General features: G+C 43.4%; 1 protein-coding gene across 2 annotated transcripts in view; it reads left to right on the forward strand.

Annotated features, from left to right (window-relative positions):
• Nucleotides 1-5,731: 5,731 nt before the first annotated feature.
• The window catches only part of SMURF2 (SMAD specific E3 ubiquitin protein ligase 2), a 124,089-nt gene continuing 116,440 nt past the window's right edge, over nucleotides 5,732-13,380 (forward strand). For both annotated transcript variants that reach the window (XM_032241964.1, XM_032241965.1), the window contains exon 1: nucleotides 5,732-6,261. In XM_032241964.1, the coding sequence (XP_032097855.1) occupies nucleotides 6,210-6,261 (52 nt within the window). In that variant the 5' untranslated portion in view covers nucleotides 5,732-6,209. The remainder of the gene's footprint in view (nucleotides 6,262-13,380) is intronic.

The raw sequence follows: 13,380 nt of genomic DNA on the forward strand, positions 1-13,380 counted from the left end.
CCAGGCTAAACGGCAGTGGTGTGATCTCAGCTTACTGCAACCTCTGACTCTTGGGTTGAAGCAATTCTCCTGCCTCAGCCTCCCGAGTAGCTGGGATTACAGGCATCTGCCACCACGCCTGGCTAATTTTTGTATTTTTAGTAGAAATGGGGTTTCACCATGTTGGCCAGGCTGATCTTGAACTCCTGACCTCAAGTGATACTTTTGGGCAGCCGACTTGGCCTCCCAAAGTGCTGGGATTATAGGTGGTGAGGCATGGCACCCGGCCTTCTTTTTTTTGAGACAGTCTCAGTCTGCTGCCTAGGATGGAATGCAGTGGTGCTGGAATGCAGTGGCGTGATCATGGCTCACTGCAACCTTGACCTCCATGGGCTCAGGTGATCCTCCTATCTCAGCCTTCCGGGTAAGTGGGCCTATAGGTACATGCCACCACTCCTGGCTAAGTTTTTGTAGATGTGGGGTATAGCCATGTTGCCCAGGCTGGTTTCAAACTCCTGAGCTCAAGTGATTCCTCTGCCTCGGCCTCTCAAAGTGCTAGGATTACCATGCATGAGTCACCATGCCCAGCCCCTGAATGGTTTTCAAGCATTATTCTTATCTGAATATTTGTTTTAAAAAACAGGGTTTAAACTTACAGGAAAGCCTAAATATAAACCTCTGCACGTTAACCCTATATACATTTTTCTATGCTGTCACATATTTGAATGTACTGCTTTAAACTTCAAAACAAGCAGTCTCCCCAGGTCTCCCATCATGTTTCGAAATCCGAACTTCCATTACCTAATACAAGGCTACAAATTCTGTTAGTTGGGTTGTTGGGAACAAAGTGTGTGCTATGAAAATAAGGTAAATGTGAATGTGTACCTCAGTTTGCTATGTTTTTTGCCACAGTTTGGCCTATTAAATTGTGGTAGCAGCTATTGTTCACATTGATGTATCAAATTGACATTGATATTGTTCACATCGTATGGGCGTGGGGGAGAGAGAAAGGGAGGCAAAGGGAGAAAGAGACAGAGAGAGAGAGAGAGCCACAGAGCAGGTGAGTGCCCAGACGGCAGGAGAGAGTTACATCCCATTGCCCCAGAAGGAAGCTGGGAGCTTCTAAGGGAGGCTGTGCCCCTCACTCACGTATGTATTTGTAGTACAAGGGAGCATTTCTAAGGGACCTTGTTCATTGCTTTGCACAAAATCATGCAGACTGTGTTCTCTGGTCACAATGGAATCAAACTAGAAATCAGTAACAGAAAGATAGGAGAATATCAAAACACTTCTAAATAATCCATTGGTGAAGGAGGAAGTATTAAAGAGCAAAAATACAGAATTTGTGGGACATGGCTAAAGGAGAGCTGAGAGGGAAATTTATAACAATTAATGTATATATTAGAAAAGAAGAAGAGTTGCCAATAAATAATCTAAGCTCCTGCCTCAAGAGCCTAGAAAAAGAAGAGAAAAATACACTCAAGGCAAAAAGAAGAAAGAATATAGTAAAGACAAGTGAATATATCAAATTAATTGAATATAGAACCTAATCCATAAAATCAATACAATAATTTGATTTTTTAAAAGGATAAAATAACTGGCAAACCTCTTACAGGGAGAAAAAAAGGAACCAATTACTAGTGTTACAAAATAAAATGAAATGGGGTGGGTGTGGTGGCTCATGCCTGTAATCCCAGCACTTTGGGAGGCTGAGGTGGGTGGATAACTTGAGGTTAGGAGTTGGAGACCAGCCTAGCCAACATGGTGAAACCCTGTCTCTATTAAAAATACAAAAAATTAGCCAGGTATGGTAGCGGACGCCTATAATCCCAGCTACTCGGGAGGCTGAGGCAGGAGAATCACTTGAACCTGGGAGGCAGAGGTTGCAGTGAGCCGGGGTTGAGCCACTACATTCCAGCCTGGCCAACAGAGTGAATCTCGGGAGAAAAAAATGAGGGATATATATCCTACAGACATTATAACTGTCTGTAGTATAAATATTCCACGGACATTAAAAAGATAAGGAAACACTAAAACTAATTCTACATAAATTCAACAACTTAGATGAAATGGACCAAGTCCTCAAAAAAATGAAAATAATCTACCACAATTCCTCCAATACGTAATGGATGATAAGAACAGCCTTATGGCTATTAAGAAAACTAATTTTGTAATTAAAAAATTCACAAAAAAGAGGTCTCCAGACCCAGATGATTTCACTAGAGAATTCTACCAGTTAAAAAATAATTAACACCAATTCTACCCAAACTCTTTCAGAAAATAGAAGAGAACATTGCTCAATCATTTTAAGAAGTTAGTATTTACTCTGACACCAAAATCAAAGAAAGCACACACAAAAAAGGAGAAAACTGCCAACCAATATCCATCATAAAGACGCAAAAATCCTTAACAAAATATTAGCAAATAGAATTAATCAATATACGAGAATTACACAACAGGACAAAGTGGAGTTTATTCCAAGGATGCATAGGTGACTTGATATCTGAAAATTAATCAACGCAGTCTACTGTACTAAAAGGCTAAAAAGAAAAAGAATCATGTCAATTAATTTCAGAAAAAAGTATTTAACAAAATTCAACAACTCATAATAAAATTTAAATAAAATAGGTATTATGGGGAGAATTTCCTCAAAAAAAACACAAAAAAATTAAAGTTAACATTATAAAGTGCTGGGATTACAGATGTGAGCCACTGCACCTGGTTTTTTTTTTTTTTTTTTTTTTTTTTTTGAGACAGAGTCTCAGTCTGCTGCCCAGGATGGAATGCAGTGGCGTGATCACGGCTCACTGCAACCTTGACCTCCATGGGCTCAAGTGATCCTCCTATCTCAGCCTTCCGAGTAGCTGGGCCCATAGGTGCATGCCACCACTCTTGGCTAAGTTTTTGTAGATGCGGGGTATCACCATGTTGCCCAGGCTGGTTTCAAACTCCTGAGCTCAAGTGATTCCTCTGCCTCAGCCTCCCAAAGTGCTAGGATTATAGGCATGAGTCACCACGCACAGCCCTTGAATCGTTTTAAAGTATTATTCTCATCTGAATGTTTGTTTTAAACAATAAGATTTAAACTTACTGGAAAGCCTAAATACAAACCTCTGCACATTAACACTATATACTTGTTTCTATGCTGTCACTTACATATTTGAATGTTCTGCTTTAAACTTCAAAACAGCAGTCTGTCTCCATCACATTCTGAAATCCTAACTTCTGTTACCTAATGCAAAGCTACAAATTATGTTAGTTGGGTGACTGGAACAAAACGTGTGCCATAAAAATAAGGTAAATGTGAATATGTACATCAGTTTGCTAAGTTTTTTGCGACTGTCTGGCCTCTTGAATTGTGGTAGCAGCTATGTTCACACGGATTCATACATATTTTTAGTACAAGGAAGCATTTCTAAAGGACCTTGTTCACTGCTTTGGACAAAATAACCCATTAATATTTGTTAAATGAATTGCTGTCACTATCTCTGGCATTTTTATTTTTTTTATTTGTGTATTTATTTTTGACATGAAGCCTTGCTCTGTGGCCCAGGCTGAAGTGCAGTGGTGTGATCTCAGCTCACTGTAACCTCCCGGGTTCAAGCAATTCTTGTGCCTCAGCTTCCCTAGTGGCTGGGACTACAGGCATCCACCATTATGCTCGGCTAATTTTTTTTTTTTTTTTTTTTGAGATGGAGTTTTGCTCTGTTGCCCAGGCTGGTGTGCAATGGCACAATCTTGGCTCACTGTAACTTCTGCCTCCCAGGTTCAAGTGACTCTCCTGCCTCAGCCTCCTGAGTAGCTGGGATTACAGGCATGTGTGACCACACCAAGCTAATTTTGTATTTTTAGTAGAGATGGGGGTTTCTCCATGTTGATCAGGCTGGTCTCAAACTCCCGACCTCAGGTGATCTGCCCACCTCGGCCTCCCAAAGTGCTAGGATTACAGGTGTGAGCCACCATGCCCAGCCTTTTTTTTTTTTTTTTTTTTTTCCCATAGAGATGGGGGTTTCACCATTTTGGCCAGGCTGGTCTCAAACTACTGACCTCAAATGATCTGCCTGCCTTGGCCTCCCAAAGTGTTGGAATTACAGACGTGAGCCACTGTGCTGGCCTATCTCTGATATTTTTAGTGTGATGTCTAGAACTTCATATGCTTTTTTTGGATTACTTTAATTGTAGGGTTGTATCCAAACTGATGAAATGCTCTCAGAGGTAACTATCTGGAGAAGCGACTTCACTGATGCATTAAAAGCAGCGACTGGCATGGAATAAGGATTAATCCAAAACATTTAAAATTACATTAATGTTATAACAGCCTAAAGCAAAATAAATCACATTAAAAATCCCTCACGCTGTTGTCCTTAGCAGTTTATATTGTGCTAGATACTTCTGCAGGTACACACACACAACTTTTGTTCTATTTTTAAAGTTTGCATTACATATAAATTCTTCCATATTATGTGATCTTCATAAAAATTGTCAGTTAAATGGCTGCATAAAAAACCATGCAGTTCATGGAGCATTATGCTGTTCCCTCATTCCCCTTTTGTTATTAATGGAATTTAGCAAAGAACATCTTCTGTATTATTATTTGTCAAGAAAAGGGACGGGCGCTGTGGCTCACGTCTGTAATCCTAGCACTCTGGGAGGCCGAGGCGGGCGAATTGCTTGAAATCAGGAGTTCGGGACCAGCCTGGCCAACATAGTGAAGCCCCCTCTCAACTAAAAAATACAAAAAATTAGCCGGGCATGGTGGTGCGCGCCTGTGGTCCCAGCTACTTGGGAGGCAGGAGAATCGCTTGAACCCGGGAGGCTGAGGTTGCAGTGAGCCGAGATCGTGCCACTGCACTCCAGCTTGGGCGACAGACACTTCAAGAAACAAAACAAAACAAAAAAATTAGTGGAGCGTCGTGGTGCACGCTTGTGATCCCAGCTACTCCAGAGGCTCAGGTGGGAGGATCACTTCAGCCCGGGAAGCCAAGACTGCAGTGAGTCATAATCGCACCACTGCACTCCAGTCTGGGCGACAGAGGGAGACCCTGTCTGAAAAAAAAAATCCTAGCAGTACAGTTACAAGGTCAAAGGATAAGGTACACATTAAAAAAAAACTTTTCCTCCTGAGATAACGACATACAATAGTGTATGAACAACTCCTCATACATTACTCTCCAAGGTTTATCTTGTTAATCCTTTAAGACGTCAGTATCATCTCCCTATCCTTGGCTGCACCTGAAAAGAGCCAGAGTCGGCAGGTAACCCGATCTCCTCCACCAGGTGAGTCCCGGATGGAGGCGTCAACTACAACATCAGGAGCAGAGCACACCTGGGGCTTTGCCGGCACCCTTGGCGTGGGAATGCAGTCTCTTTCCTTGCCCGAAAGACTCCAAGTTCCTGGCGGGCAGCGGACTCGGTTCTAAATTTGCTCGCCCCAGCCTCTCCGAGCGCCCTGCGCACAGTTGGCCCTGCTTGGACAAAAGCTCTCCCTAAGAGGACCGGACACTAAGTCCCTCCAGGTGCTACAGACCTGCCGCCCCCGCCGCCACTTTGCTCCCTGCCCGCTCCCTCCCCGCGTTCCGCGTGGGACCCTGGGCAGCAGCACACGACCTCCCACACGGCTGGGGTCTGCGCCGAGCTCGCCCCGCCCTCCCCGCGCCCCGGGCACCCTGCGCGCGCCCGCCGGCCCCGCCCCGGCCCCGGCCCCGCCCCGCCCCGCCGGCCCCGCCTCTCGTCTCCTCCCCGCCCTCCGAAGCAGACGAGTGGCGGCGGCAGCCCCAGGTCCCGGGTCCCTCAGACAAGAGGGCGGGTGGAGGAGGAAGCGGCCGAGCCCAGAGTCCTGCTCCGGCGCCTCGGAGCACCGCCCGCCTTAGCCGACCAGCCCCGTCGGCTACTGGGCCTTGCCTAGACGAGACGAGTGAAAGGCCGCGGCGGCCGTGAGGAGGTGGCGGGGGTGCCGGCAGAGGCGGCGCGGACTGCCGCGGCTGCCGCTTTGTTGTGCGGCCCGGGCCGAGGAAGGAGAAGTGGGAGGAGGGGGGAGCTCGGCGTCCCGCTCCCTGCGCGGCTCATGGCGACGACGCTCGGCACATCCGGGACCCTCCGGCCGCGGCGGCCGCGGCGCCGGCTGCTCGGGCCCCAGCCCCGGCCGCTGTTGTGACTCCGCCGCGTCTCGCCGTCGCCCCGTCCCTGGTCCCCATCCCGCCCGCCGCCCCTTCGCCCCCGCCGCCGGGGACATGTCTAACCCCGGAGGCCGGAGGAACGGGCCCGTCAAGCTGCGCCTGACAGGTGAGGGGGGGCGGCGGGCCGGGCCGGGCCGGGCCGCGGCGGGGTGGGCGAGCTGGCGGGGGGTGCCTGTGGCCTTGGGAAGGGCCAGGGTCGCGATCAATGGTGAGTTGGGCGTTGGAGGAGTGGGAAGGCCTAGTTCAGGGAGAATAATAGGAAAACCACTCGCTCCGGTTTGGACATTCTGTAAATAGCCGAGGATGACTCGGGGCGGGTGGGGGGGCGGTCTTTTGTGGAAGGGGGCTACACCGTTTCGCGTCGCAGGCGGATTTCAGGTCGGAAGGTCTTGGTCGAGGAGCCGGACGCTGTCTCCCGGGGCTCGTGGGCTGCCGCCCAGGTGGGCTCGTGGAGGGGATGAAGAGCTCCCGTGGCGAGGATTATTGAATCCGGTTGCTGACTGCGCGTAGTAAACACTCCGTAAAGACGGAACGCTTAACGGGAGGGTGTGCGTGTGTGTTCCCGGGTTGTTAACTTGCACACCCACTTATGCCCGCGTGCAAAACCTTTACTCCCCGCCGCCGGCCACAGCTGCTGGGGCCACACACCTTCAACTCACTTCTCTCTGAGGAGAGGAGACTGAGGTTGACTTTTCCGGTGTGCCGGTCTGATCCGACGGCTCAGGCTCATTGTACATTGTGTTTTGGAAGTGTCTTGATTGTAGGGTGGCATGTTTGGGGTTGTTTCTTGTAGGCCGCAGAACTTGTGTCCCACTTTTAATTCCAGACCTGCTTTAAAAACACAATTTTTTGGTGGGGGCCGGTGGGGAGAGGGTACGTTTCTAAGTGTGTGCTCATACAAACTTTCGAGCGAACTTTCTCTTACTCTCCCCACCCTCCCCTTTTTTTTCTAAATGGAAAAGAATGTCCGGAGGGGTTGCCAGATAGAAGACTACACTTACAAAGTGTTTATAATTCCAGGTGCATGAAATCTTTAACATTACAGGTACGTTTTGCTTACAGTGCCATTTTTGGTATTACATGGACATGTCACCCCCATTTTAGGAAAACTTGTATTTGGTTTGAAAAGTAATTGAGATCATGGCATTATCCTTCCTTCACCAATTACCCCTGATAAATTGTCCACGTTTATATTCAGATGAGTGGCGAGAAAGATAATTTTCCGTAGAGGATTTGTGTGTGCGTGCACATGTACGAATAAACTGTAATTATGTTTGCCCACACTAGACTTTGAGATTTATTTGGACTAATTTTGTAGTTGAATGCCTCTATGTGTCATCCCAGTCCACAGGCTGGACTTGCTAGATGAAAACTTTAAGTGAATTTGGTATTTGAGAATTTAGCTTGAACGTATGTTGGCTGCAATTTAAATAATATACAGTATTACCTTCATGACAGCTTTGCTTTCCCTGGAGAAAATTGGCAGGGAATCATTAACTAAGTGGTTCTTAATGGAAAACCTGGATTGGAGGATACTTGGATTCCCCCTACCCACCCCCATTCAATGTCCTTATATTGATAGGAGTCAATGGAAACCTTCAGGGGCATGTTTGTTGCTTTAGTTTATGTGTTGCTGTTGCTATCTGGAGTCAGTGATCGTGGAAAGAACATGTGATCCCAGGTATGCAGAAAGCGTCAGAAATAGGCTATTGCCATTTACTTCTCTCTAGGCTATGTAGAGAAAATGAGGGAAAAAATAGGGATTTGATTTTCTGCAGATAAATGAGTTGAGGTTTTTAATATGACTCAATAGATCTTAAAGTGTTTATCTGTGGTTTCCCTACTGCCTAAGATACATTATAAAAATTTATAAGTGAAGTTTGTTAAGAGGAAAGATTATGCTTATATTTTAGGGGAAGAGGGAATACTGAACTACATTTAGAGAGTGATTTTGTTTCAGATTTTTCTGAGGAATTTTAAATACCCTGTGTCCTCTTAATAATAAAAGCAGTTTGAGGTGTTCTGAGTTTCTTACAACTATTTGTCTCTGAATAGTTTTCTCTTAAAATTTGACAAATATTAAAAACATTGTCCTTCCTCCTTTGGTTACAGTGGAGTCTCTTCTGTTTTGCTAGGAAAGTTAACTTTTTTAAAATTTTTATTCAGCATTTACAAATTAGATGGTATAGATTTTAGCAAATAGATCTCAAGAGCTGGATTCAATTAGCAGCTTTTTAGTACATAAACATTAAAGGGTTAGATGGAAAAGATTGTTTTGACTGACTGGATAAATGACAGGACTGTGTTTGAAGTGCGTCCAGGAATTGGTCTGGAGCTGGTGCCCAACTTCTCAGTCCATCTTGAGAAGCCAAATAAAATATTTAACCTAGGCCTCATTTTGTTTAAAAAAAAAAAAAAAAAGGTTGATTCTTTGTTAAGACCTTAAGAAATGTTTGGCATACCTTTAGACTAAGTGTTTAGCAGTTCATTTAGATCTGGGTTCCCTAATAGAGGAAAAAAAAATCACTTAAGAAAAGACAGCTCCCTCAGTGAATTTTTATGTGGTTTACAATACACTTGGGCTATAAGATGTTTTAAAATTATTATTGTTTGCTTTAATATTAGTATTTTAAATTTATAGAGTACCTTTGATTTCAAGATGCTATATAAACTTTACTTACTTGATAATAACCTTATTGTGGAATTGCCCCTTTACTGAAAGGTATAAAACATTTCTTACATGGTGACACACACCCACCCGCACGCATGTGCGCGTGCACACACACACACACACACACTCATACATACTCTTTTTTTGAAGAAGAGGAAATATTTGAACCATGAGATCTCTGCCCACAATTGATATTAGACCTTTCCACATGTTATTCTTAAAACCACAATCAGTGAACGGTTTGGTATTTGTCAATGCTAAGAAGGTGGGGCTAATTTAATAATTAAATCCCAAATTTTAGATTCTTCAGGGAATTGGGAGTTAGAATCTGATTTCATCCAGCAAGCTACTTCTGTTCTTTATGACTCATTAATATATGATCATTAAAATGGGCTGTATGGTAACACTGTCTGCTTCAACTAATATTTCTAGAACAAATTGATTAAAAAATGTGTAATTTCTGTATCATTATACTTATATGATTTTCTGATTCAGGCTTTTACAATGGTTTGGACAGAAAAATATTCTTTACAGTAAAAACTTTGGGGTAATTTTTTATACCTTTTTTTTTTTTGAGACAGAGTCTCGCTCCATTGCAGTGGTACGATCTTGGCTCACTGCAACTTCCGCCTCCTGGGTTCAAGCAACTCTCCTGCCTCAGCCTCTTGAGTAGCTGGGAGAACAGGCACGTGCCACCATGCCCAGCTAATTTTTGTATTTTTAGTAGAGATGGGGTTTCACCATGTTGGCCAGGATAGCCTCGATCTCTTGACCTTGTGATCCACCCACCCCGGCCTCCCAAAGTGCTGGGATTACAGGTATGAGCCACCATGCCCAGATCATTTTTTTTTTTTTTTTTTGAAAACCAAAGGCTAGAAAAAGCAGTTTGTTGTAATTTCTAATATTTTAAATTCTTAGGGATGGAGTAGAATAAGATTACTCCAGAACATTTATTTCAGACCTTTTTATAAATTTAATGTTTTTGTATGCTTCTTCTCTGGTTATTGAATTCAAAGCACTTGGCAGTAAGGAGGTTAACTTTGTCTATAATGTAAGGAAATTTAACTTAAAAAATGTCCCTTTAGATATGCTAGCATCTTAATCTTGTTTCACTACATATTTTATCAATTCAAGGCTTTAAGAAGTATAGCTTCATTCTATTTCACATGTTTTTAAGTGTGCCTATACACCATGATGACTTTTATATACTAAGCTGTGAGTGATTTGAATGTCCCCAATTCATTTTATTTTCCTTGGTTTCTGAGGAGGAAGCCAATGTGGCTTAGCTCCTTCCTTTTCTCTTAAACTGTCTTCTAGTTTAACCTTCTTCATACAGGCAGTAGATGTCTAGGCCCGTGATGTAGTTTGTATTCATAGTAAAGTCTGTGTATATTTTAGTCATCACTTTTACTTTTTTCTTGTTGGTTGAGCTCTTGCTATCACAACATACTAATATCTCTTTTAGCATAACTCAGTTTTCAAGATAAATGGAGGGTCATACTTAGGCATACAAGATTTTTCTTTTAGCCCCCTTTTTTTTTTGAGGCAGAGTCTCATTCTGTTGCCCACACTGGAGTGCAGTTGCAGCAGTGTGCAGTGAGTGATCTCGGCCTAGGTGATTTTCCCACCTTGGCTTCCCTGAGTAGGTAGGACTACAGGTATGCGCCACCATGACTGGCTATTTTTTTTTTTTTTTTTTTGAGAAGTAGTCTTGCAGTGGCATAATCTTGGCTCACTATAACTGCCTTCTCTGGGGTTCAGGTGATTCTCTTGCCTCAGCCTCCCGAGTAGTTGGGATTGCAGGTGCATACCACCACATCCAGCTAATTTTTGTATATTTAGTAGAGATGGGGTTTCACCATGTTGGCCAGGATAGTCTCGATCTCTTGACCTCGTGATATGCCCACCTCGACCTCCCAAAGTGCTGGGATTACAGGTGTGAGCCACTGCACCGGCCTGACTGGCTAATTTTTTTTTTACTTTTTTTTTTTTTTTTTTGGTAGAGATGGCGTTTCTCCATGTCGCCCAGGCTGGTGTTGAACTTCTGCGCTTAGGAGATCCTCCTGCCTCGGCCTTCCAAAGTGGTGGCGTTACAGGTGTGAGCCACCATGCCTGGCCTATTTTAGCCTTTTTTGATGAGAGTCTTAAAGATGTAATATATATTGTCCTCCTCTTTTCAAATAGACCATACTTAGTAGAACTTTATGATTCAATATAATTATGAATATAAATTATTGTTTTGTTGCAATATGTAATGTGAGGATATCATTAAAGCATGTTGACAGAAGTATTTCACCCTGTCTAAATAGTGATAGGTCATTTAACTTTGTTCTTACTAGTTTTCTCTTTGCCTTCATTTTGGTTTACTGCTTCTTTCTTTTTCTAACAATGTTGGACCCTTGAAATAAGCTGTTGTAATCAGCATTGTTACATGTTTCTGTATGATTGACATGTATTGAAAGCTTAAGTGTCAGATGCTGTGTTAAGTTCATATTTATTATCATTTTTAATTTTCTTTTTTCTTTTTTTTTTTTTTGAGGTGAAGTCTCGGCTCTGTCGCCCAGGCTGGGCTGGAGTGCAGTGGTGTGATCTCGGCTCACTGCAACCTCTGCCTCCCGGGTTCAAGTGATTCTTCAGCTTCAGCCTATCAAGTAGCTGGGACTATAGGGGTGTGCTACCACACCTGGCTAATTTTTGTATTTTTAGTAGAGATGAGGTTTCACCATATTGGCCAGGCTAGTCTCAAACTACTGACCTCGTGATCCGCCTGCCGTGGCCTCCCAAAGTACTGGGATTACAGGTGTGAGCCACTGCGCATGACCCACTTTTAATTTTTATAGTAGCTCTAAGTGGTAGGAGAAACTGAAAGTAGGAGAAGTACATGTCACAACCAAAGTTGTCTGGAAAGCTTATTACAAGTTTATTAGAATTTGTGTGGAAAAACAAAATTGATAAATTATCTTCATTTGGAATTGCCCTTGCCCCTAGCAATACTTGCCCATCTTTTTTTTTTTTTTTTTTTTTTTTTTTTTTTTTGAGATGGAGTTTCGCTCTTGTTACCCAGGCTGGAGTGCAATGGTGTGATCTCGGCTCACCGCAACCTCCGCCTCCTGGGTTCAGGCAATTCTCCTGCCTCAGCCTCCTGAGTAGCTGGGATTACAGGCACACGCCACCATGCCCAGCTAATTTTTTGTAATTTTAGTAGAGACGGGGTTTCACCATGTTGACCAGGATGGTCTCGATCTCTTGACCTCGTGATCCACCCACCTCGGCCTCCCAAAGTGCTGGGATTACAGGCTTGAGCCACCGCGCCCGGCCTACTTGCCCATCTTTTAAGCCTCAACTCAAGGATTACTCTTATCCTTAGAACTTTCCCTGACCTGAGTTGAACTTGAACTGTCCTTTGTGACTCCAAGAAACTCTTCTAGTATCAGACCTAACCCACTGATAGGCATTTCTTGTTCCAATGCCTTAAGTTTCATGAAGTCAGGATCCTTGTTGAGCATGGATTAGGACCTTTTTGACATTTAATGAATGCTGAAGAATAAATAGTTCTGAATAGTTGCATGTGTTCTTTATGGTTAATGCACTGGGTATGAGTGGCAAGAGATGAGGCTCTAGATAGGGACCCAACCCAGTTAGGACCTTGTTATAGTTTGCCAAGCTGTTATATTTTAGTATTATTTTTTTTAAGGTGGTGGGAACCATTGGAGGATTTTAAGCTTTGATATATTTGCTGTTTAGACACAATCAGGGAGCAATATGGAGGATGGACTGGAATGGGAGCCGTGAAGATTGGTTTTAGGATAACTGGTCAAGAAGATTTGACAGCAACCATTGTTCAGATTTTTTTCTTGTTTGAACATTTATTTCCAATTTTTAAAAATTACAAATAATTGCTGTAAACATCTTGGTATAGGTAACTTTGATTTTTGTTTTTCTTTTTTTAACATTTTACTTTTTAGGATGCTTCTGTAAAAATAGTGTTACTGAGTTCAAGTGTGTGGATATTTTTAAGGCTTTGTGGTTAATTTTTCCTTTGAGCTGCTTCTTAAAAGAGTTGGGCCTATTTAGAACAGCAGTAAATAAATATGTCCCTTTTTACTATTCTGTTATAATAATTAGCTAATTGCTTTTTAAATTTTTTGCTAATTTCATGGCATATGCCATTTAAACATTCATGAAGCAGAATATTTTCCTGTCTGTTTACTAATCATATTTATTTTCATTGACTCATTTGGCCTTGTCCTAGTTATGTTAGAACCTTAGTGTTTTTCTAATTCATCTGCCTGGAACTTAAAAATATATTAATCTGGGCCGGGCGCGGTGGCTCAAGCCTGTAATCCCAGCACTTTGGGAGGCCGAGGTGGGTGGATCACGAGGTCAAGAGATCGAGACCATCCTGGTCAACATGGTGAAACCCCGTCTCTACTAAAGCTACAAAAAATTAGCTGGGCATGGTGGTGCGTGCCTGTAATCCCAGCTACTCAGGAGGCTGAGGCAGGAGAATTGCCTGAACCCAGGCTGGAGTGCAATGGCGCGATCTCGGCTCAC

This window comes from Sapajus apella, unplaced genomic scaffold, assembly GCF_009761245.1.
Source record: "Sapajus apella isolate SASKATOON/1434 unplaced genomic scaffold, GSC_monkey_1.0 scaffold48, whole genome shotgun sequence".
Lineage (NCBI taxonomy): Eukaryota > Metazoa > Chordata > Mammalia > Primates > Cebidae > Sapajus > Sapajus apella.